Source organism: Sceloporus undulatus, chromosome 1 (assembly GCF_019175285.1).
Source record: "Sceloporus undulatus isolate JIND9_A2432 ecotype Alabama chromosome 1, SceUnd_v1.1, whole genome shotgun sequence".
NCBI classification, from domain to species: domain Eukaryota; kingdom Metazoa; phylum Chordata; class Lepidosauria; order Squamata; family Phrynosomatidae; genus Sceloporus; species Sceloporus undulatus.
The window spans coordinates 7,638,453-7,664,267 of NC_056522.1; the positions used below are offsets into that span (position 1 = coordinate 7,638,453).

Consider the following 25,815-nt stretch of genomic DNA (forward strand, 5'->3'; position numbering starts at 1 on the left):
TAATAATAATAATAATAATAATAATAATAATAATAATAATAATAATAATAATTTTTATAATAAATTTTATTGAATATTAAAAACATACACTCAAAACATATATACACCATTCCTTCATTATTATTCTTATTCTTTATTCTTATATACCGCTATTCCTTATTCAAGATCACAGCGGTGTACATGTTAAAAAACACCATTAAAACAGTAGAAAACAGCATTAAAACATCAAATCGATATCTAAAACCACATAATAAAATATCAGTGCTCCCAATATTCCAAATCAATAAAACAATAATAAAACAGACACCAAACTCATTGGGAGAAAGCTTGGCGGAAGAGGAAAGTTTTTACCATCCTCTTAAATCCTTCAAGGGAGGTGACTGTGCGGAGCTCGTCGGGCAGGGTATTCCATAATCTAGGGGCTGAGGTAGAAAATGCCCTCCGGGTTGCACTATAATGTGCACCCGGAATAGACAAAAGATGTTTCCCGCCCGACCTTCATCAAGTTATCACCATTACAAATACAGTTACATCGGGTAAGCATTAAAATTTAATGATATAATAATAATAATAATAATAATAATAATAATAATTTTCCCTGTGCCTCTCTGTACCCATCCATATTAATTATTTTCCTTCCCGGGACACAAGTTTAAATCACATGGCCCTCCAAATGTTATTGCACTTCCCAGCATGCTTTACCATTGGGTATAATGTTGGGATTGCTGATATTTACAGTCCAACCTCATCTGGAAGGCTTCACAAGTCAACAGAAAATCTCATCTCCATGTGTGGACATTAATTCAGTTTACATTGTTTTAACTTATGGCTCAATGCTACAGAATTCTGGGATATGAAGATTTTTGAGATATTTAGCCTTCTCTGTCAGGGACCTCTGGTGTCCCAACAAACTAGAAATCCCAGGATTCTATAGGAGGGAGCCATGACAAAGCGGTGTCAAACTGCATTAGTTCTGCAGTGTGGCAGTAGCCCCAGGTTGATATCATACCAGGTTCCCTGAGGCATTGTGGATAATTTAAATTGGCAGGTGGTTTCTGAGCCCTCCTTCCTTTCTCATGCCTTGCAAGTAAGGGCACACCTGTATATAATTTAATGAGTAGATTATGAATCCTGGGGGTACGTAGAAGCCAAGGAAGGGCTCAGATTTCTATCCCTTTAGAATTCTTCCCTTCTCAGCCAAACAATACACTTTTCCTGCTTGTTTTCTATGCTGCTGGATCCCTGGCAAGTTTACAGAGTGCCCTCCCCCCATAACTGTCATCTTTCGGCCGTTGAGGGAGAGAGCAGGCCGGCCCAGCGTCATCAGGGGCTGGCCTGAAGACTGAGTGCCCTCCCTCCATAACTGTCATCGAGAGAGCAGGCTGGCCCAACGTCATCAGGGGCTGGCCTGAAGATACAGTGTATCTTAATTGTAGATTTTTCTTGTACTGTTATATAATTTTCTTGTACACCGCTATGATCTATTTGGAATAGCGGTTTATAAATAAAACATATTATTATTATTATTATTATTATTATTATTATTATTATTATATTACTTCAAAGTAAGCATGGAGAGGGATTGGAGTACAATGAGAAGTTTATTTGGAAAGGAAAAAGTTATATTTGGAGAGAGGGAAGATAAGAGTACACCCACATTACTCAATTGTAGCACTTTGATTCTACTTGGATCCTATGGCATCCTGGAGTTTAGGCAGAAGTATTTATAATTCTCAGCCAGAGAGCTTCTCTGTACCCAATGCCAGACCCCAGAATTCCACAGTATTGTTTGTATTTTTAGATAATATTGTATTTGTATTTTATATTGTTGATCTACAGTTGTTGTGTGTGTCTTTCAGTCATTTCTGACTTACATTGACCCTTAAATCCATCATGGGGTTTTCTTGGCAAGATTTGCCATTGCCTTCCCATGAGGCTGAGAGCATGTGACTTACCCTAGGTCACCCAGTGAGTTTCAGAGCCAAGCAGTAAATTGAACCCTAGTCTCCAGAGTTGCAGTCCAACACTCAAACCACTATGTCACACTAGCTGTCATATAACTACAATATAGATACTCCTGAAAATGAAGGCAACCATTTTTAAAAATATAAAGGAGCCCTGATGCAACTTTTGAGACTTACTGAGAAAAATAAATTTCTAGGGTAAACCAGTCCAGGTCATCGTATTCATGAATCTAAAAAAGCTTATGCTAGTAATTTCTTTCAGTCTCAAATGTGCTGCAGGATTCCTTTGTATCTTTTTAGGCTGAAACAGACTAATACAGCTACTGTGTCTTTGAATACTATGGAAGATACTAGAATGGTTATGCTAAACCATTCTGAGGGCTTGTGACTAGTGTTAGAACTGTCATCTTTATGACTAATGTTACCATTGCCATCTCTCTATCCCATTTCTTTCTGATTCCACCACTATCCAACTGTTTACATAAACCTGAGGATCAAATACTGTACCCCAGGGTGGGAATCCTGCATCCTTCCAGATGATGTGGGAATGCAAATCCCAGCAGCCTTAGCTAGCATACCTGGTGGTGCAGTGGCTAAATGCTGGTACTGCAGCCACAACATTGTAAATTCGATCTTGGAGGAGGGCTCCAAGGTCTACTTAGTCATCCATCCTTTTGTAGGTGTGCAGAATGAGTACGCAGCTTGTTGGGGCAATTGGCTTACACATTGTAAGCCACTTAGGGAGTGGTAGTTCACTGGTAAAAGCGGTATAGAAATGTACTTGCTATTGCTGTAATGTTGAAGAATGCTGATGGTCTGCATGATTCCCATCTCGCTGTCTGTACCTCGGAGGAAGTGGGTTGTAATCCATGGAAATTCCTGGTAAAATAATTTGGTTAATCTTAAAAGCATACCCTCCAACACTGGACAGATGAAAACTGGGACATGTATGAATGAGCAACATCAGATTGTGGCCAAGATGGCAAAAGTTAATAATGAGGAAGAACAGACAAGCTAGGAGAAGCTGCAGCCGTTTGCTTTTGGCTGAGTCTACAGGGCAAGATTGAGTCCCTTCCTGTCTTCTGTACCTGCCATTGAGTTGATTTAATGCAAACTACTTTTGCACTTTGAGCTCATTTTGAAGCCATTGGATTGAGGATAAAAGGGAAAGGTGGGAGAAGGAGAGAAAAAGTGGGACATGTTAAAAGGAGCTGAGAAAGTGGGGTGACAGAGGATCCACTGGGACTGAAGCTCTCCCTCAAAGCCAGTCTGCATGTTGTCTTGAGAGGTCATGGAGAGAAAGAAGGCTGGACAGGTTTCCCAGTCCCTAGCAAACTGGGAATAGTAGCCTCTTCTTTTTGACTGCCTTACCCAGAATCCCCACCTGACCGTGGCCATGGAGCACATTCTGGGAGCGGGCTTCCAAAAAGAACTTTCCTTCCGCTTTGTCTTAAAAGTGAAAAGAGAAGTCATGAGTTTACAACCCACCTCCTTCCTCCCCAGACTGGTTTTTTTTGGGGGGGATAAGAATTCAAAGCCATAGCTGTGTAGTCTGGAAAATCAATATGCAAAGGCATCTGGTAGCGCCTTGGAGGCTAACTGGGAGAAAGAAGAGGCCCCCCATTCCTCCCAGGGTGACCAGAGGACCTAACTGCAAAGGAGGACAAGGCACTGCAAATGTAGGACAGTCAAGAAAAATGTAGGACATGACCAAAGAACTGCTTAAAAAATCCCACTCATACAAATATATATTCATGCTTCTTAGTCTTGCTTAAAATGGAGGCTATTTTGGAATTTCTCCGGAACAGAAGGCTGAATTGTAGGACATGTCCTGGAAAAGATGGTGGTCACCCTGATTCCACCCCATGCATCTGAGGAAGTAGGCTGAAGGGCCACGCAGTCCAACCCCATCCAGGAACTCATCATCCAAGCACTCCCAAGAGATGGCCATCCAGCCTCTGTTTAAAACCTTCCAAAGAAGGTGACTCCGCCACTCTCCATCCAATCCCTCCTTTAGCAGATCCCTTCGCAGTCCGATTTGACAGAGTAACAAGAACAAGGCTGTCTTTGAATCCAGCAACAAACAAAGGTACTACTACAATATCCCTTCGCAGCCTGAGTTTGCAGACCAGTGACTCTTGCGGTCTCTTCCAACTCTGGGATTGTAAGATCCTAAAGCTACTTGCAAGGTCTGCTTAGAGGCAGGTTTTCCAGACTAACAGGGCTGTGTCTTTGAACCCAAGCGCCAACCAAGGGGCTGCTGCTGCTGCTGCTGCTACAGGATCCCTTGGCGGTCGGATTATTCCTTCCCAGAGGGTGGCTTTGGACTCCTTCCGTTTTGGAGGCCTGGGTGGCCCCAAGGCTGCTGCTCTTCCTCCCTTTCCCCCAAACCTGGGCCTTGGAGGGTTAACTCTCTCCTTGAGCGCTGGAGGCGTCGCCAGGCCTTGGCCAAGGGAAGCGCCCTGGAAGAGAAGGGCAGGGGGCCTTGCTGGCCGGGTCCCTCTCCCTGCCTGCCTGGCTGGAGGGCCGGGGAAGGGCGGGTGGCGGTGGGGGTCCCCTTCCCTCCCAGATCGGGGCCCGGGGCTCCCAGCCTAGCCCTCCGGAGCGCGGTGCGCCTTTTTACGCACGAGGCTCTTGGCTGCTCCATGGCCCACAGCTCCAAGGCGGCGGGGGCTCTCTGGAAGCGGACCCTGGGCCTCTCTCCCAGCCGAGGAGGAGGAGGGCGGCTGAGGCCCGGGCGGCTCCAGGCAGCCCCTCCGCCCTCCAGGCCCCGCTTCCTGGCCTCCCCCCCGGGCTCGCTTCCTCCTCCTCCTCCTGCTGCCTCTTCTCCTCTGCTCTGCCTCCAGGACTCGCTCAGTGCCAGCCTCCGCCTCTGCTACCTCTACCTCAACCAGACCAGCCGCAGCTTCGCCGCCGTCATCCAGGCCCTCGACGGGGAGCTCCGGTGAGTCGGGGGGGGGGGGGGGGGGGGGACTGCAACGCCCAGCATCCTGCGGGGAGCAGGACTCCAAGCTCTCCCTCCCAGCTGGCTCCCAAAGCAGTGAGTGAGCGGCTTCTTTTCTTCCTCCGCCCACCTTTGGAGTGCGGCTCCCAGCATCCTGCGATTAGCTTACCTTGAGTCCACACCCACCCTTCCCTGTCTGGCTGCTTATGCTCCATAAAGTATCTATCTTAGGGCCTGCACTTCCCCTCAGGCTTCCTCCGCCCAATTTTGGAGTGCAACTCCCAGCATCCTGTGGGGAGCACGCTTAAGAGTCCCTCCTCCTGGCCCCACCAGTTGTTCTCCACAAATAGTGTTTCTTGTCTTAGGCACTGCATTTCCCAGCATGCTTCAGAATGCCCCCCTGCCCAGTTTTGGACTGCATCTCCCTGCATCCTGGGGCTTCTTTTTGTACTGTAATGCCCAGCATGGTGAGAAGCACAACTCGAGTCCTCGTCCCCTTGCCCTGTCTGTCTACTTGTGCTTCAAAAGTAGTAGTTCTTTTTGGGGTGGACTGCATGTCCCAGCAGGCTTCAGAATCTCCTCCGCCCAGTTTTGGATTGTAACTCCTAGCATCCTATGGCAAGCATACACCGGGTCGCCAAAAGTCTTGAAAAGTTACCATTCCCTTTTGCACTACAGTTCCTAGCATCCTTGAACTCTCCCTTTATCAATTGTGGTCCTGATCTTGTTCCTTGGTGGACTACAGCTCTCAAAATCCCCTGGCAAGCACACCTGGGATTTCCCCTTTCCTTTTTGTTTTTACCACACTTCCCAGCAAACCCCCCCCCCCCAGTGTTATCATTCTGGGCTGCAGCCCCCAGAATGCCCTCTTCTAACTAGTTGAAATGCAAGAGTTAACATTTCTTTTGGACTACACTTCCCAGCATTCTTGAAAAAACATATCAGTTGTAGTCCTAATGTTGTGGCCCTAACGTTCCTTGGTGGAGGACTGCAGTTCTCAGAATCCTCTAACCAGCACACCTAGGAATTCCCCTTACCTTGCCGGTTTTTGTTCTTGTTTTGGACTGCACTTCCCAGCATGCCTGAGAATCCCCCACCCACCCAGTGCTTCAGTTTGGACTGCAGCCCCCACAATGCCCTCTTCTAGACAGTTCAAGTGCAAAGCTTATTTGGACTGCAGTGCCCAGCATCCTTGAACTCCCCCTAGATCAGTTGCAGTTCTAATGTCATTCCTTGGTGGACTACAACTCTCAGAATACCCAGGCAAGCACACCTTGGGATCCCCCATCCCTGCCCTGCCAGTTACTGTTCAACAGTTGTTCCTTTATTTTGGACTATTTGTTTTGGTTGACATGAATGCAGTTAACAACTACATTTCCCAGCAAGCCTCCGAATTCTCCACCCAGTTGTAATTTCAATGTTGTGCTCCATTTTGGACTACAGCTTCCAGAATCCTCCTGCCACAGTTCCCCAGAGTCCCCTTCCCCAGCCATGTGTAGTAGGAATGTTTTGTTTTACAGTTGGCCACCCACATTTGTGGTTTTGACTTTTGCGGATTTGATTATTTGCAGTTTTGATTAATATGTTCTCTAGGAATCGCTAGGTCCTCCAGCGCAACTCTTGCCAGAGGTTGACCATAGAGTTGTGCTTAAAAATTCCTAGAGGAAACACTTCTCGAGACACTTGTAGGTCCTCCAGCACAATTCAGTGATCAGCTTCTGGCTGGTGTTGAACATAGAGTTGCACTGGAGGAGCTAGAGATTCCTTCAGAGGTGTTCTCTTCGGTTAAGAGAACAGTGTGTTTTATTTGTGGTTTTTCCACATTTGTGAGGGTCCTTCACCCCTAAACCCAGTCAGTGTGGAGGGCCCACTGTCTTCTATTCTATTCTATTCTATTCTATTTACTTATTGTTTCTATCCCATTTTTCTCCTGCATGGGGCCCAAAGCAACTTACGCTACACATTGAAACAAAATAACTAAAAGAATGGGTGGTAATAATAATAATAATAATAATAATAATAATAATTATTATTATTTCTATTTCTTTCCCGCCTCTCCTCAAGGCTGGAGGGTGGGGTACAACTTGTTAAAATACAAAATACAATTAGAAACACATTACAATTTAAATACATGAAACAACAATCCATGTTGGAAAATGTTAATAATAACAGAAAAATATATCAATCTATTTTATGATAAGTGACTACCATAGTGTCTTTCATAATTTTGTATTCATTGCCTGGACTAGGATAGGAAGAGATTGACTTGTTAGTAAGCAAAATACAGGCTTTTAGCAATATGATTCTCCCAGTGTCGTCAGACTGCAGCTCCCATTAGGCATAGCCAGCATGATGGGTGCTGCAGTCCTAACACCTTCTAGACCAGGGGTAGGCAATTGTTGAGGGCTAGGAGGCTGAGAGCCAGTGTGGCATCGTTGTTTGAGTGTTGGACTATGGCTCTGGAGACCAGGGTTCGATTCCCAGCAAAGCCATGAAATCCACTGGGAGACCTTGGGCAAATCACACTCTCTCAACCTCTCACACTCTCTCAGAGGCACACCTCTGAACAAATCTTGCTAAGAAAACACCATGATAGGTCGCCATAAGTCAGAAACAACCTAAAAACACAACAACAACAACAACTTTTAAAGAGAGCATTTGGGGATACTTGGGAGCAAAAGAAATGTTTGTAACCTACAGGGGCTACAAAAGCAGCCCTTTAAGATATATACAGTGGTCGCCTTGGTACTCTCTGGGGTTTGTTCCAGGACCCCCCCCCCCCTCATGAATACCAAAAACCATGGATGATCAAGTTCCATTATATACGGTGGCATAGGGAAATGGTGGCCTTTATATAAAATGTCAAAATCAAGGTTTGTGTTGGGAATTTATATCATTTCTGAATATTTTCAAGCCGTGGATAAAAAAAATACAGAGTTGGATACAGAAATAAATTGATAAAAATGTCGTCCTGGGGATTACAGAAATGGTCCATGGGCCACCCCTATCTAGAGATGCACAAACCTGGCCTATTGAAGTGTTAAAATCTTGCCCTAGATTAGAGTGGTATACTGAAAAAATCAGTTTTTAAAAATTGAAATGTCAAAACAATGAGGGATAATTTTAAACCAGTCTAAAAATCTATAGCAATTTTACCATTTAAATTTTGAACAATGTAAGAACAAATTGTTTAAAATCTGTGCAGATTTGTGCCAAATTCTTAGACACTCTTCCCAAAGGCTTTGATAAAAAGCCACGTTTTAACCGGCGCTTGAAAGAAGACAGTGTCTGTGCCATTTGGGCCTTCAAGGGGAAGGCATGCCACAACCAGGGTGCCACAGCCGAGAAGGCCTTCTTCCATGCCCTGGTGCTATCTTTCCCCAGCGTCTTTTTAAAATGCACCAGTATTGCTATTTGCCACCTTGAATGGGTGCCAAAGGGCAGCGTTTAAATATTTAAAACAAAAGTAGATAAAAAGAAATTAAAGGTCCTAGAAACAAGGCTTGGGAGCCAGCGTGGTGCAGTGGTTTGAGCATTGAACTAGGGCACTGGGGGATCAGGATTCAAATCTTGGATAAGAAACCACACTTGGATAAGAAACCACACTTTCTCAGCCTCAGAGGATGGCAATGGCAACCCTCCTCTGAGAAAACTTGCCAAGAAAACCCTCAAAGCTTTAAGAGTTGCCAAAAGTCAGAGAGGACTTGGAAGGCACACAACAAGTACAAGGCTCAAGCAGGATTCATGGATGTTGAGCAGTTCAAAGGGATTATTTCTCTTGCTAGTTTGCTAATCTTGTTAAATTGAAGCCAAAAAGTTGCCACTCTGTGTAGCCTAGGGCTGAGCTGGCCAGAATCCTAGTACTAGAAAGCAAGTATTATCAGGGCTTAAATACTAGCCTGCCATATTAGTGCTGCTAAATAAGATACATTATTAGCACACGATGATCTCCTGTGCTGAAAGGTATCAAGAAAAGAGACAAGACACGGAGAGATAGCAGAGGTAGGGTGGTATAATGGCTACAGCACTGGCCTGAGATTTGGGAGATTTTATTTACTAATTCAACTTGATATGTCATCTTAGACTTAATTATTTATTGAATTTATACCCTACCTTTCTCCCGGGATGGGATCCAAGGCCTATTTTGCAAAAGTTAAGTATATTTAAAATCAGAGTATTATTTTTTAAAAATAAAAATAACTCATGGTTAAAAACAGTTTAAAAGACATTCAAAGCATAATTGCTTGGGGAAAAAGAAAGAAATACTGTGCACCATTTTGCTGCTACTGTGTGTGTGTGTGTGAGGTGCCTTCAAGTATTTGTGACTTACGGAGACCCTAAGCAGAGTTATCGTTTTCTGTGGTGGAGAGAGTGTGACTTGGCCAAGATCACCCAGTGGGTTTTCAATGGCCGAGCAGGGATTCGAACCCTATTTTCCAGAGACCTAGTTCAATGCTCAAAGAACGTCACCATGCTGGCTCTCGCTAACTTTCATGTCAAAGGCCTACCTGATCAAAAAGGGCTTTATCTGATGGCAGAAGGGAGACCTCCTTTGGAAGGGAGTTCCACAGCCTTGGAGCAGCAATGGAGAAGACTGTCCCGCATGTGCTCACCAAATGTGCCAGTGAAGGTAATGGAAACAGTTAGCACATGTGCGCGTACACACACACACTGCTTGATCTAGCTCACAGGATTGTTGTGATGATAATGCTTCGAGGTGGAGAACCATGTATGTATGTTGCTTTGAGCTCATTGGAAGGAAAGGCGAGATATGAATAACAAGTAAGTAGCTTATGCATTAAGAAGCTACCAACATGATGATGATGATGATGATGATGATAATAATGATATCCTGCCTCTCCCATGGATTGGATCAGGGAACAGCAACAAATCAGCATTGCACAACATAAATTAAAACATATTAATTAAAATATGCAAGAGTTTAAAAGAACAAATAAGACATACACATTTTAAAAAGAATCTACATTTAAAGTTAATCATCCAAACTAACAATTTAAAAAATCATCTGGATAAGCCTCTCAGAAGAGTAGTCCCCTTACAACTTACTATTATTATATTTATTTTTATAGTACTCCCCCCCAAAAAAAAAAATATTGGGACTCAAACTGGCTTACAGTCTAAAAGCATAGTATAATTAAAAACTTACAAAAATGACAATTAGAATGGAATTAAACTATTGCAGTATTAAAATGGATCATTTGTTTAAAATAGAATGCAATTAAAAAGATAAAAACATTTAAAACCATACTCATTCATTTGAACCATGCACATTAATTTGTGTCCTGCTTCCCTCCCCCAACAAAATTCTCAGAAGAGTAGTCCCCTTACAACTTGCTATTATTATATTTATTTGTATCCTGCTTCCCCCCCCCCCCCCAAAGGGACTCAAAGCGGCTTATGGTCTAAAAGCACAGTACTATTAAAAACTTACAAAAGTGACAATTAAAATTTAATTAAATTATATCAATATTTAAAACAGATCATTTGTTTTTTTTAAAGCATACAATTAAACAAACATAAAAGCAATTAAAAAACAATCTTATGTTTTCCACAATTTGTTGAAGTTACTTGCTCCGAAATCCTTTTGTCTGCTATTTTGTGTTTGTGGTTGAAGTTGCTTCTTCAATAGGTCTGTTGGTCAGTTGCCCATGTTGGCTTGCCTTGTTCATACCAATTCTGTTTCCCTTCCTTACATCCATAAATGAGTGCCTTGTTGCATGTTGTTACGAAAGGGTTGCAGCATTATAAATGGAGCCCAAAATAGAAGAAATTGATAAAGTGGTACAGAAAATTGATTCAGTGAATGGTAGGAGGGTGGTTCACACAAGTTGCACTTGTTGCAACTCCCCAGTTCAATCTCAGACTGAAAGATTATCTGGGACAAAACCTCTTCTAATGTTAGATCTCAGTGCAAAGGGTGGAACGTATCCAAGAGAAAGTGCCATCCAGGAGAGGGCCCTGCCCGTTAGATCTGTAAAGCAGGAGTGGGCAATGTTCAGAGATCTGGGACCCACACATGACCCCTACCAAATCTCAGAGAGCTGCACCAACCCACTCCTATTTCTCAGACACATCCTGCAGCAAGTCAAGACATCTCTTTCTGTGAAAGCCCTTGGGTCTTAATTTGCATTTAACCATTCACATATTTACATGTGTAAATTTACAGTGTTATATAAATAAAGCATAATAATAATAATAATAATAATGTTAACTCTTTTAGCCATTCAGTTGTTCTGTGGCCTTCAAGTTGTTTTCGACTTAGAGCGACCCTAAGGTGATCCTATCATAGGGTTTTCTTGGCAAGATTTGTTCAAACAGGGTTTACCGTTGCCTTCCCCTGAAACTGAGAGCTTGTGACTTGCCCAAAGTCACCCAGTGGGTTTCATGGCTGAGCTGATAATCGAACCCCAGTTCCCAGAGTCATAATCCACCACTTGAACCCCTATGCCACCTTTTAGAGCTCTTTTAACTTGTTTGAATTGTTTATTATGTTTCTATCTTGTTTGAGTTATTTATTGATTTTAATTTTGTAATTATTTAAATTGTTTACATTCCTTGGTCTGTGTGAGGCCTTGAGATGTCACAATTAAAGAGTGGGGAAAATATTGTGAGAAGTAAATAAATAAACTGGCTTCTTGTGTCTTAGGTCAATTTCACTATATTTTTCTGACTGTCCTCAGCCTGAAGGTGGGATAGGAGAAGGGGTTCCCTTTCCCCCAAACTGGCAAACCTCTGAATTACTCAAAGGTGGTTTTGCCAGTTCCTCCCTCTGAAATGTAGCCTACAGCACCTGGAATTCATTGGCATCCAAGTCACAAATGATCTTCTTTTCTCCTGTACACCTAGCCATGCAGTTTGCATCTTCTACTTGGTTCTCCGGGCTCTGGACACGGTGGAGGATGACATGACAATCAACCTGGAAACTAAGGTCCCCATGTTAGAGAACTTCCATTCCTACCTGTATCAGCCAGACTGGCGATTCATGGAGAGCAATGAGAAAGACAAGCAAGTGCTGGAGGATTTCCCAACGGTGAGCCATTGCCTCTTCCTTGGATCTTGATCCCTGTTTTTCTCACAGAGTTATATCCAATGCTCAAACTACTGTTCCATGCTGGGTCTCCATCCGGTAGTACCATAGGGTTATAATTTGCTTCTGACCGGTTTGGATTGTTAGAGAAAAGTGTCAGTAAGCTCCCCTAAACTATACATTTTGCCTTGGGCTTATTTTGGGGTTTTGCCTTTTTTTTCTTGGTGTCTCAGATATCCTTGGAGTTCCGGAACCTAGCAAAGGTCTATCAGGATGTGATTGCTAACATTTGCCACAAGATGGGCCTTGGGATGGCCGAGTTCTTGGAGAAGAAGGTGGAGTCTGAGAAGGAGTGGGACAAGGTCAGTGGCTTCCCCCAGAAAATAATCTTCATGGTGGTCATAAAGCATTGATCAACCAAAATGGTGATTGTGTGATTAGAAAGCTTGCTGTGAAAAGCTGCCCATCCTAGCTTTGTGCTTCCAAGGCTGAACCTTTTTTGGGGGGAAAAAAGCATAGAGAGGTATGGAGCATCTGTAGCTTAAGTCAGGTGTATTTGACAGATCATATGAATGTACCACAATCTAACAGTCGTCAGGGGAGAGTTTCTTTTTGGTCTCCCTACTTTCATGGGCACATTTGGTGGGGAGGCAGGAGAAGGTCTTCTTGATATGTGCTCCCAGGATTTCCTCCCATGGGGATTTGGCTGGCTCCCTCTAATAACTGCTTTCACATGCAAGCCAGGACTGTTTTATTTAAAGAGGCATTTAGTGATTAATTGGTTATGTGGAATCTTTTTAATGTGTGTGTGTGCGCGCTTTATTTTTATTTTTAGTGCCATATTTTTATATTAGTTTGCATTTTTTTAAAAAATTGATGATACTTCAATATGGTAAAATGTTTGATGGTGATTTTCTTAATCATCAGATTTATCTTGTTTTAGCCTTGGCATAAACTGCCTTGAAGCCTATGTCAGAAGAGAAGCAGGATTAAATAAATAAATGTAAATAAATAATTGGGCTGGCATTCTCAGGTAGGTGTAGATGGCTACTGTGCCCCTCCACCTGTTTCCTGACCATACACATTGCACATGGGAAAAACATGCCATCCCAAAGTTTATCAGCAGGGGGAGAGATTGCATTATAAACTGCCCTAGGTTCAGAAGAGAGAGAGTGTGTGTGTCAAAATATTCCAAAGCCAGCCATCTTATGAAATACGCTTTTCTATCTTCTCTCTTCCCCAGTTTAGTACAGATATGCCTGAGATAAGAAAGTAGATTTCTTCTTTGGCATTACTACTTTAACAGAAAATTTGGTACTGAAGGCAGAAATTCCGTAGCTAGAATAAGGATAGGCTCCTGTGTCACAAAAAAGGCGAGTGGTTCCATACATTTCAGCAAGTTTTTTATTTGAAACTACAATGGGCCTGAACAGACAGGCTAAAATAAAGTTGCTTTGGGTCACTTTGGAGGTATGCTGTTTAACTGTCATACGCATCTTAAGAGGCCAGAAGCTGCGCCAAAGCTGCTCCCCAATCCTTAGGACTGGAGTGTGGCTTTAGCATGGCTTCCAGCTTCTTAAGATGCATGCATCATTTAAACAGCATAGCTGACCCGAAACAGCTTTATTTTGGCCTGTCTGTTTGGGCCCAATGTGTACAAGTGATATGGAACAACATGATCAGGTCAGCCTTCAACAAGTAAATGAAAATATTTCTAACCTTCTAGAAATCACTTGAAAGCTTCTTCAAAAATATATCCAAGGTTGCCTTTTTCTTTCCTCAACCTCCACATAAACTTTGTTTTGTTTTCCATTTTTTTCCTCCAGAGTTATTTTGCTGTGCTTCAGCTCAACAGAGTATGAGGAGGAAACTTGGGGCTGAATGGGTATAGAAAAGCCTTTTTAAAAATGAGCTTGTTGTCAGAAGTTTTGTTAAGTAAGCTATGCCTGTATAAAATGTGTCTCTCTCCTACATCTCTTGGGGACGTGATGAAGAATTTTGCCATATGTTTGCTGGCTTTGTATCTGGCCCTAGACCTAGAGTCACCCTTTGCTTGGCATTTTTGATCTTCTCTAGTACTGTCACTACGTTGCTGGCCTGGTGGGGATCGGACTCTCCCAGCTCTTCTCTGCATCCCAACTGGAAGACCCTATTGTTGGTCAGGATACGGAGCTCGCCAATTCCATGGGGCTTTTCCTGCAGAAAACCAACATCATCCGGGATTATCTAGAGGACCAGCTTGAGGGCAGAGAGTTTTGGCCCCGAGAGGTAAGGAAAATGAGGATAGAGCTGATAATAGGGAAGGAGGGCAAATGCTGTCAGAGCCAGGAAAGGATCACAGCTGAGCGGTAGTTAGCATAGCTGAATGGTACATCTTGAGTTCACTTCCCACTATTCCTAGCCGCTGGCTTGTTTCTTCTGTTCATTCAGAAACAACCATACCAAGGCAGGTTACAGACCACCATTAGGGACGTCCTGAGGATGTCCCAGTTTGAAAAAGGGACGTCTCTTCCAGACGCCCCTAACCCTATCACGGACAGAGTCCGTGACAAATGGTGGTGGCCGTGTGGAACTAAATTGATGTAGCGGACGCTGTGCGTCCGAACGTCGTGCCCCGGAAGTGACACCGCGAGTGCACGACTAGCACCTCACGGTGTCTCTTCCGGGGCCCAGGAAGGAGCGTGATTTCCGCGCTCCTTCCTCGGAGCGTCCGGGAGCCACGCGGTTTGGCCGCTGCAGCTCCTGGACGCTGCAAGCAGAGGCGGAGCCAGACCGCCGCAATCCGGCAGTCTGTAACGTGCCTTATTTATTTATTTATTATGGCATTTATAATGCCTTTAACACCCTGAATTTGGAAGTGAAGCAGGATCAGACCTGGAGGGAAAGTCAGAAGAAAAATCTAAAGGAGAGGAGTCAAGATTGATAGCATGATTACACTCCTTAAATATTTCAAGAGCTGTCACCAGAGGAGGGAGCAGATTTGTTTTCTGCTGCTCCAGAGAGTAGGACTAGGTCTAATAGTTTTAGGTTGCTGGGGGGGGTATAGTTTTAGGTTGCGGGGGGGGGGTAGATTTTGAATGAACATTGGAAACTTCTTGATGATAAGAGTGGTTGGGCAATAGAACCAAGGAGCTAGAGTGGTGGTGGGATCTCATTCACTGGATGTCTTCAAAAAGAGGCTGGATTCGATGGCCTTGGGGCAATTTCTACCTCTATGATTCTACAAGACGAGACAGTGTTTTTCACATATGTCTCTCAGACTTAAAAGAAACCAATGTGAAGAGAGAATAGATTGCAGCAGCTGGTGCAAAAGGGGATTTTTTGTTACGCCCATAGCATAAGGAAAAACAAAGAAATGGTAGGGCCATTGCACGGAAAAGATAGCTAAATGCTAGCTGGACAGAGAAAAGGCAGAACCACTAGGTATTTAGTGCTCCTCCAGCACAATTCTGTGGTCAGTGTCTGGCAGATGTTGACCACAGAGTTGCACTGGAGGACCTAGAGATTCCTAGAGAGGTGCTCTCTCAGGTAAAAACAATGTTTCTGTTATTTGCATTTTTTCCACATTCTGTGCCTCTAACCCCACCAAATATGGAGAGACAGGTGTAGTGTCTGGATCTGGGGAAGTAATAGTACCACTCTGTTCTGCTTTGGCAGACCTCACCTGGAATACTGTTCTAGTTCTGGGCATCAAAATTCAAGAGGGATTTTAACAAGCTCGAGTGTATCCAAAATGGTTAAAGGTCAAGAAATCATGCTCTGTGAAGAGTGGCTTAGGGAGCTGGATATGTTTAGCCTGGGGAAGAGAAAGTTAATGGATGACGTAATAGCCATGTTTAAATATTGGAAGGAATGTCATATTGAGGATGGAGGAAATTTGTTTTCTGTTAGGACATGGAGAAATGGTTTCAAACTACAGGAAAATATATTCAACCTAAATATTAGGAAGAACTTCCTGACAGTAAAAGCTGTTCTACAGTGGGAAATGCTTCCTTGGAGTGTGGTGGAGTCTTTGGAAGTTTTCATTTAGGTGTTTGATGGCCATCTTTTTAAGCAGAGGTTGGATGGCCATCTTTTTGTAGTGCTTTGATTGTGTCTTCCTGCATGACAGAAGGTTTGGAGTGGATGGCCCTTGAGATCTCTTCCAACTCTGTGATTCTATGACTCCATGAAGGTACAGAACTACAGTTGGCCCTTCTTATACACGGATTTTTTTTTACACGGATTCAAGCATCCACAGTTTGAAAATATTCAAAAAAAGTATAAATTTCAAATATTAAGCCTTGATTTTCCATTTTTCATAAGGGACATCATTTTGCTATGTCATTATATTTAATGGGACTTCAGCATCCACAGAATTTGTTATCCACGGGGGATCTTGGAACCAAACCCCAGCGTATAACAAGGGCCCACTGTACAACAAAACAAGGATCGCATCAAGAATGTATACAAGTCAGAATGGCTGAATTCCTCAGTATCAGTGTCTTTTCAAGAGACAGGGTGGAGCAGGAAGCATCTAGGTGTGGCATTGCAACATCCCACCTTCTGCTTGATAGCTTTCCTAACCTTTTGGGTGTTCCCAGGTTTGGAGCAAGTACGCAAAGAAGATGTCAGATCTGGCCAAGCCTGAAAACATTGACAAAGCTGTGCAGTGTATGAACGAGCTCATTACTAATGCCTTGCATCACGTTCCTGATGTATTGACGTACTTGTCTCGACTGAAGAACCAAAGTGTGTTTAACTTCTGTGCCATCCCCCAGGTAGGTTGGGTGGTTTCTGAAGGTCTCTATCTCTTGAGAGGGCATTTCGTGGGTGCAGTTGCAGCACTATGATTCCACTCTTAACTACCCAGGCATCCTTCTATAAAATCCTGGGGTTTGTAGTCTGTGGATCCACAGAATCTCTTGTCCAAAAATATAAACAACCCTGCAAATCTCAGAAATCCCTAAGATGAAACTGCAGCCATTAAAGTGGAATCATAGTACTACAATTGTGTAGTGTGAAACAATTTCCTAGGCACATTCTGAGGCAGATGGGCTGTCTCAGGCATCTCTAGTTAAAAGACAGCAGATGGTAAGAAACATCTGTTTCTGTGGAAAGCCACTGTCAGTCCCTTGATGAGCCACACACAAGGTGCGGCTAATGGCAGGGAGGCGGGTAAAATAAGGGTGTTGCACCCCCAAATAACAACCCTGCTCTTCCCAATGAACTTGTTATTCAGATTCTACATTTCTAGTCTTGCAGTGACTTACATTTTTAGTTGACCAATTAGCATCCAAAGAAAAGAGCACACAAAGGTACCGAGCAAATGTGAACACAGCAAAGAGAAGAGTTGTAGGTGTGAACATTTTTCAATGTCTGACTCTTTAGAATGCTAGAAATTTGATTCTGGAAGGGCAGAATTCTTATTTGAAGGGCCAATGCCCTCATCCCATTGCCCCCAAATACACCTTGATCCATGCTGACTGGAAGTGACATTCTGGGAATCAGATATACTGTAACTTCCAAGATGTGGTGCAGGCTATTTCTTACTGTTTCAGGGTGAGGTGAGGTGCCTGCCCAATAGTATTATAAAACAGGGTTTAAAAGGAAAATTACACATTTCACAGTCATTTTTCAGGCCAGTGGGGTTTTCCAGTCATTTAAATGGGAGGGAAGTCTATATGGTGTCTGTGAAGAGTCATAGAAAGAATGATTCCCACACCTGCAATAGACAAAGTTGTGCTAGAGAAGGTTGTTTAATTTTAAAAGTCCCTCAGACAGGTACTATTCCCCCAATTATTTTAGGCCGGGGGGTGTTTAAAAAAAACTTGACGTGGTTTCTGGACTTCTGGATGGTCAGCATTAGTATGTGAAAAGCCACTGAATTCTCACCTCTGCGACCCTTGAATAATTTATCAAGTTGTTACCCCAGGATCCAGCCCTCAGTTTACCCCTCTATGACCTTTGATATCAAATTAATATTAGGAAGGGAGATTGCCAGCAGGTCGCCACCAGGGGGCTCTTCTGTTGGAGCATATAAAAACAGGATTCAACATGCAACATGCAGAAGATGTATGCTAGGAACAGGAACATCTCTGCCATGAAGCTCTGTGCAGACTGCAGAGTAAAATTCCTCCCACGCAGAAGCTTCCAGCTAGACAAAAAAATACAAGACTGCTGAGTACTCACAAAGGGGCCTTAATCTTGGTTTCAGTATATACAAAAAACCTGTCAAAGTGCTTCGCCAGACTCCTATTCACATGCAACCATACTGAGCATTCAGCTCACACTTATATACTGTTTCCCCTCCTGGGGTTTTAGTCCATCCCGCTATTGGTACATCACCCAGTTTCCTGTCACCTGACAGCTGTGACTCTGCAGAATTGAAGCCTGCTAGTTTCACCTCTATCATCAGTTTCCTATGACTCAGGACTCCAAATACTGAGTTATCATGTCTCCCAACTGAACTTAGGTTACTTTTTCACATTTTTGCCACATCTATGACATTTTCTGCCCAGAGTGCACTTTACTCTGACATCCTCAGCATAGGAAGCCAGCCATACACATTTGGCACATCTGGATGGCTTAGCATGGGAGAAGCATGGGAGATCACTTAGGATCAAATCTGCCTAATACCTTCACTGAAGAAAGTGATGGTAGACAGCTGGATGTGGAAATTGTCTGCGTGCAACAGAGAAAGGGAGCCCCCTTCTGGGAATGAAACTGCTTTTGTCTGAGGACATTCAAACCAATTTGTCTGGATGTTCCTGCATATCGCACTCCATCCTTCTCCCCTTTTGCTCTTGGAAAAGCAATTGAACTCCTGAAACACTGCCTTCAGAACCCATTTCATACTATACATGCATGTGCCCAGACTATGGCAAATCAGTCTAGTTTGAATCCAGACAGAACCTATGTTCAATTTCAGCTGGATACCTCAGTAGCCGGCCACCCATGTGTCATAGATGGCTACTGAGCCATCCTCATTCTGGTAACCCTGCAGTTGGAGTCACACTTCGGATTGGTACAGTATTTCATCTTAGCCACCCTGCAGCTCACTATTACCTACTGTCTTTGCATCGTTAGGTCTTGTGGTTGTGTGTGTCAATTTTCTTTTTAAAATAAACTAAGGCCTCATACAGACAGGCCAAAATAAAGCTGCTTTGCATCACTTTGGAGGTATGCTGTTTAAATGATGCATGCTTCCTAAGAGTCGGGAAGCTATGCCAAAGCTGTGCTCCAGTCCTTAGGCCTGGATTGTGGCTTTTGTGTGGCTTCCGGACTCTTAGGACACATGCATCATTTAAACAGCATATCTCCAAAATGACCTGAAGCAATTTTATTTTGGCATGTCTGTATGAAGCCTAAATTAACTTGGACACAGCCTCTGGAGTTCCCTGGATTTGGAACCATTATATAAAGCTGGAGATCCTGGCTTCATGTTACTGGACCCCACTCGCTATTTCCTTTTGAGCTAAATTAAATTCCTCATTGAATTCAATTTGTAGGTGCCCTGTTGGGATCTACTGCAATTTAGTTAACAAAGGGCCCGTACAGACAGGCCAAAATAAAGTTGCTTCGGGTCATTTTGGAGGTATGCTGTTTTAAAAATGCATGCATTTTAAGAGGCCAGAAGCAGCGCCAAAGCTATGTGGCAGTCCTTAGGACTGGAGTGTGGCTTTGGCGCAGCTTCTGTCCTCTTAGGACGCATGCATCATTTAAACAGCATACCTCCAAAGTGACCCAAAGCAGCTTTATTTTGGCTTGTTTGTATGGGCCCAAAGTGAAATTGAAAATAGTCTAAACCACGTGTGATAATGATGGTGATGATTATATCCTGCTCCCCCCCCCCCATTTTGGGACTCAAAGCAACTTGCAAGTTAATACAGATAAAGCTAAAATACTGAGCATCATGTAAACTTGTGTGTGCTTCTGTGCTTGTTATAAAACTAACAATAGAATTAAAAGTAGTTAAAATATTAGAATTTAAAGCAGTTTAACATACTGATGGAGAGAGCATAAATACTCCAAAGACACTGGATCCTATCTGATTTTGGAAGCTAAGCAGGATCAGGTCTGGTTGGTACTTGGATGGAGGACAGTCAAGGCATACCAGGTGCTGTTCGCTGTATTTCAGAAGAAGGCAGTAGCAAACCACCTCTGAGTATTCTTTGCCTAGTAAAACTCTATGAAATTCATGGGGTCACCATAAGTTGACAGGCGACTTGAAGTCACATACATACATACACACAAAATATTGATGAAAACTTTGGACTGATGTTTATCAGGACTCCTTTTTGTGTGTGTGTGTGATTTTTATCTCTTTCTTCTCTCCTAGGTAATGGCCATTGCCACTTTGGCAGCCTGCTACAACAACCAGCAGGTCTTCAGGGGAGTGGTGAAGATTCGGAAGGGGCAAGCCGTCACGCTGATGATGGATGCCACCAACATCCAGGCTGTCAAAGCCATTATGTACCAGTATGTGGAAGAGGTGAGTTGTGTGTCAGGGACTGAATAATGGGGTTTTAAAAAACATGGAATAAATATTCCAGCCCGGATCCTTTTAATAGAATAGGTCCACTAAATCATTTGTGGAATGGTGAGTCAACACTTACATAAATCTTACTGGTTCCTTCTAGATGGAACTCTCAATAGGTTTTAGGCCTAACTGTCCCTTTGTTGTAAATGTCCCTTAGATTGAGCTATTTATGGGGAGTTTGCCTGGTTCATTTCTCACATCTGACCAGAAATTTTCGCATCTCTGCCTTTTTGTGTCTGCATTGGATTATTGCCTCTTCTTAACTGTCCTCTGTAGATTCCAAATAGGTTTTGTTGTTGTTAATTGTTGTCAAGTTGGCTTCCTTATGGTGACCCTATGAATAAGAGACCTCCAAGTCACCCTGTCATCGATAGCCCTGTTCAGTTCTTACAGACTGAGGACTGTGGCTTCCTGGACTGAGTCTATCCCTTTATTTTTAAGTATTTATGCCCCGCTCTTCACTTTTCCTATGGTCTTATACCTTGCCAAGCATCATTGTTTTTTCTCATGAATCATGACTTCTCATTATATGCTCAAAGTATGACAGTCTAGTCATCTTGGTTTGTAAGTAGTGTTCAGGCTTGACTTCTTCTAATATTCATTTGTCTCTTTTGGGAGTCCATGGTATCTGTAGGGCATATTGTGAGAATACATGCCTCATTAGAAAAGGTAGTAATGCTTGAAAAAGTGGGAGGCAGTAAGTAGAACACATTGCAGGTGGAATAAACTCAGTTAAAAAAGCCATGGCACTGAGTTTGCACGACCTAAGCAGAGCAGTTGATGACCAGGGCTCTTGGAGGTCTCTCAGTCATAGGATTACCATAAGTCAAAGTCAACCTCATGGCAGTAAACAACTACTACAGCCCTTTCTACAGCCCTTTCTCCAGCCCAGTCAGCCCAGAAGGGCCCCAGTGTTAATTGCTTATACATCTCCATCATTTCTTTGGAAAGAAAAACCAACCTACCATACAAAAAAATGGCTGCAGCGCCTCTGACACAGCACCTATTGATTGTGGGTCCCAACCAACCTTAGTCTTTTATCTTATGTTGAGCCCATTTTACATGAGCCTACCCAGCAACTTAGCAGAAAAATCAGGGGAAGGGGATTACAACTCCCATGCTGACTAGGGGGTTCTAGGAGCTGTCCTCCAAAATAGTCATTTCCCCAGATTCTGACTACCTATTGAGTCACCTCTGAAATTCTGCCACCAGGTACTCTGCATGTTGCAATGATTGCTTGGTTAAACCTGTCAAAGTTTGTGCTCTGCTTGCATAACCTTTTAAGAGTCCACAGTCACATGCACAGTGAGGTAGCATGCAGGACTTTCTAGAAAGGTTGTGATAAGATGATTATTATTGTATTATTTATTCACTAATTAGAGTGCAGACAGACTTGTATGGGAGGAGATGCCTCTTCAGATAGGACATATAGGGATTATAGGTCATACACAGAAGAAACTGGAGACATGTTTCAAGATGCTCAAGAGATGGTTGCTTCATTTGTCAAAAAGCTGGGCATATTTCAGCATTTATATACTTCTAAGACTTTCTTCAGGGGCTATGTAAAATCATAAAAGGACAACACATAAATACATGGTACCTCGTTGCATAAAATTATAATTACAGTGCCTGCATTCATTGGGACTAATACAACAACATCTTTTCAGCATCTTGGGAGGCATCTCCAGTTTCTTGTGTGAATTTCATTGGATGCTCCCAGATTCTGCTTCCTTTATAAGTCATAACAAGTACTTTAAGTTGTGCAAATATGCACTTTTCATTTCTTGAATCTCTATCTAGTCTAAGTGCTTGAATTTGTACTGAAAAGTCCTTTCTGCAAATGCAATCTCTTACTGAAAGTTGATTCTTCTCTTGATAGATCTACCAGAAGATTCCTAGCACAGACCCTTCCTCCAGCAGAACTCAACAGATCGTTGTCTCTGTCCGCTCCATGAGCTTACCTGGTGGAGTGCTGGTCTCCCGGACCCATTACTCCCCCATCTACTTATCCTGTGTGATGCTTTTAGCAGCCCTGAGCTGGCAGTATCTGAGCACAGTGTCGAAGGTGGCTGAAGAATACGTACACACTGGGGAGAACTGAGAAAGAAGTGGTGGTTTTTTTTTGAAGGAAATGTGATTTCAGACCAGGAGGGCTGGATTGGATTGGAGTCCCAGGACTGTAGGAAGCCAGGCACGAAACTTTGAATTTGCAAGTTTGTTTGGACTGGAAACTTACACCTCTAGATGTAGCTGCTAACAAACCGAGGTTCCTGAATGGAAACACCCTCCTCACTCTACCTTTTCCCTTTTTGGGTGGACTGGTTATGGACAAGTCTTTTTGAGTCTTAATATATTTTTCAGCAGAGCATTTGAACTGCATTTTTGTTTTGTTTTGTTTTTTTCTGATGTAGGATATTTTTAAACTAGGAAGTTGGAAAGTGCCTCTTTGTTGCTTGTTAATTTTGACAGTAAAAAAACAAAAATTGTTATGATGAAGTCTGGGCTCTCATCTTTGATGTGTTGGTCAGCTGGTGTCATATACAGGCATTAGTTCCCTTATTCATGTGGCTGGATTTTGGGGGTTTATATGTAACATTCTTATTCAGTTGAAGGTTATGAATGTGGAATTACACATGTGGTTCCATTGCATATTGTTGTGCAGTATATTGTACATGTCGGCTTCACTTTGGGACCTTGCTTAAGCTTTGAGAGCTTTGCTGGTATTTGGCTGGCAGGTTGGAGCTGCTCTGCTGCTCCTGTTTTCTTTTATCGGACAGTCTGAGAGAAGAGGTAGCAGAAGAAGCAATGTTTATTTGTGGTGGGGGACACTTGAAGCTGTGTGAAGAAGACATGTCTCTGATGAAGGAAAGGAAGGAGTATCTGGGGTCAGTTCTTGGAAAGAGTCTTTCACATTGGAGTGGCTCTTGTAGTTAAAATCTCTCACTTTCCCCATCCTTGCCAGACTCCAGTCCAAGGCATGTGGCCTCTGGAAACCTCCAACATATGCACCAGCTGTGTCCATCTCCACCCCAACGAAAAAGGATTGTGAGCCCTTCCGCACTAGAGAGAAGCTTCTTCCTTCTTGCCTTGAGAGCAGCAACCGAGCAACTGGTTGAGCAACTAAAAGGCCTCTTGTCCACACTGGCCTTTGCTGGAGGATGGGCATGGGTGAGAGGCTTCTCAGCTGCTGTTCAGCCAGCTTGCTTGGTTGCTTCTCCCAAGATGACCAGGTCCAAACGGAGCAGCAACCGAGAGTGGTTCTTGTGAATTTGCACTAGAACTATTAGGAATATGCATTGCCCTATTCTGGCTAATACAGAAGTTGGTACAAGGAGATGTCAACCTATTAAAAAAGTGAACCTTCACTCTTTCACAGTCTAAAAATGTTGGAAGGGTCATTGTCCAAGAGAAAAGGGGTCAGTAGCTGGAAAAAGTTTGGGGACCACAGCAATCGACTTGTTATTTATTATTTACTTAATTTATATGCCCCCTTTCTCCCAGAAAGGGACCCAAGGTGGCTCACAAGATAAAAACATTTAAAAGACTTCACAGTAAGGATGTAAAAACAGTTCAAAGCGTCTAATTAAAGCAGTATAAAATAAACATAAAAATGTGCATAAAGTTAAAACATAAGTGAAACACCCACCCTGTATAAAACCTCATATACACCTCATAAAAACCCATATAAAAATGATCAATTTTAAAAGACTAAAAAACCCAAACAAACTTGGATACCTAAAAACAATAATAAAACCAAACTCTTTAAAACAAGTTAAAACCATTTAAAAGGATACAGACCATAGAGACTCTGCATATTGGATTGAAATCAATAACAACATTGACAGGGAGGTAATTTTTAATTTTGCCTACTGGCAAGTACTAACCTAAGGAAGGCAAAATTACTGTGGCTTCTTTGACTGAGGTCCAAAACACATTGCAGAAATAATCCCATTTGAGACTGCTTTAACTGCCCTGGCTCAGTGCTAGGGTATTCTGGGAACTGTAGTTCTGTGAAATATTCAGCCTCCTCTGTCAGAGAGCTCTGGTGCCACAATAAGTAGAAATGGCACAGGGTTAAGTAGTATTCCATATTCATTAAAAGTAAGGCGATAACAAAAGTTTTATGACATGAATATATTGAGCTAACAATTGTTCTTCACCAATAGAACTCATACAAAAATTTAGGTAGCTGTAGAAGGGGACTGTATCATCAAAAGCGTACCATGAATATTTCTCCAATGAAGTAATCTTATGGTGCAAATTTTGTTCTCCTCACACTCCATGAAACAATTTTTGTTTTTTTGTGTTGTTTTTTGGACAACCACGATTTCAAACAGAGATTGTCAAACTTTTTTTGCAAAATAAACAGAGCATTTTTCTTGCAAACGGGACAACGTTGACATTTATATTAAAAAGACAGGATGGTTGGGGAAGATGGGGGGAAATTGTATTGTCCCTTTTCAAACAGGGAAGATTATCGCATATCGTTCCCAGAACGTTCCAAGACGGAACGTTCTGGGAACAGATATTACTGCATTGAGGAAAGTGGAACGTGATGGGAAGGCATTTTACCGCACAGTGCATCTCTTTTTCTTGAGAATGTTCCCAGAACGTTTTGCTGTAGCGCATGCATACTTCGTTTGGAGGACTGTGTAACGATGACATCTCCACTCTGGTTGTTTGCATAATTTTCCCTGGGTCCTCTCAGCTCCTTGAGTCTCCGCTTTGGCCTCTGCTGTCTCCGCTGTCCTTCTGGCTTGCCTCGATGGTTCCCTTCGTTGTCTTAGGGCTCATTCCTATTGGCGATTTTTAACTGGAAGGAACTGGGAAGATTCGGTTTCTGCCCCTCGAAATGCCTCTGGAAGCAAGTGCCCACTACAAATACCTCAATTGGGGTATTTAGCCCAGGCAGCCATTGCAGCTCTTTAAACCGGTTTGAAAGGAAGAGTCCTCTGCTGTCACCCCAATTCCCCTTTTTGGCAGCTTGTCACCCTTTTGCCTCTTGTGTGTGTGCATGTACTGTGTGCCTTCAGGTTGTGAGCTTCCCTCCCCACTTTAACTCTTCTGGCTCTTTGCTATGGAATTCTGGGAGTTGTTTGCCTTCTTTTGTGTGGTGCTCCAAACGGAGGGGCTTTTGTGAGTTCCCTCCTGGAACAGATGCCTCCTCTCCCTCTCTCTCTCTGCCCTGGTCCCCTCCTTCCCTTCCTTCTCTCTTTTCCCTCTGTTTTGCCCTCCTCCTTCACTCTCTTTCTCGCTGCTTATCCTTCCTTCTCTCTCCCTCTTTCCATTTTCTCCTTCCCTCTCTCTTTCTCTCTCTTTCCCTCTTTTCCTCTTCTCT

At 43.1% G+C, this 25,815-nt stretch overlaps 1 protein-coding gene and 1 long non-coding RNA gene across 3 annotated transcripts in view; one reads left to right on the forward strand and one right to left on the reverse strand.

Annotated features, from left to right (window-relative positions):
- Nucleotides 1-4,722, reverse strand: part of LOC121936053 — a 5,244-nt gene extending 522 nt beyond the window's left edge. The window contains exons 1-2 of the long non-coding RNA XR_006104912.1: nt 4,592-4,722; nt 2,746-2,843 (exon numbers count right to left, since the gene is read on the reverse strand). This is a non-coding gene — a long non-coding RNA (uncharacterized LOC121936053). The remainder of the gene's footprint in view (nt 1-2,745; nt 2,844-4,591) is intronic.
- LOC121936038 (squalene synthase-like) overlaps nt 1-22,966 on the forward strand; it is a 27,890-nt gene extending 4,924 nt beyond the window's left edge. The window contains exons 3-9 of one of the 2 annotated variants that reach the window (XM_042477817.1): nt 4,811-4,908; nt 11,776-11,959; nt 12,190-12,318; nt 14,033-14,224; nt 16,540-16,716; nt 20,277-20,429; nt 22,357-22,966. In XM_042477817.1, coding sequence (XP_042333751.1) covers nt 4,811-4,908; nt 11,776-11,959; nt 12,190-12,318; nt 14,033-14,224; nt 16,540-16,716; nt 20,277-20,429; nt 22,357-22,578 — 1,155 coding nt within the window. In that variant the 3' untranslated portion in view covers nt 22,579-22,966. Of the gene's footprint in view, nt 1-4,609; nt 4,909-11,775; nt 11,960-12,189; nt 12,319-14,032; nt 14,225-16,539; nt 16,717-20,276; nt 20,430-22,356 lie in introns of those variants that run through there. The other variant, XM_042477811.1, reaches the window with a different exon arrangement.
- The last annotated feature ends 2,849 nt before the right edge of the window (nt 22,967-25,815 follow it).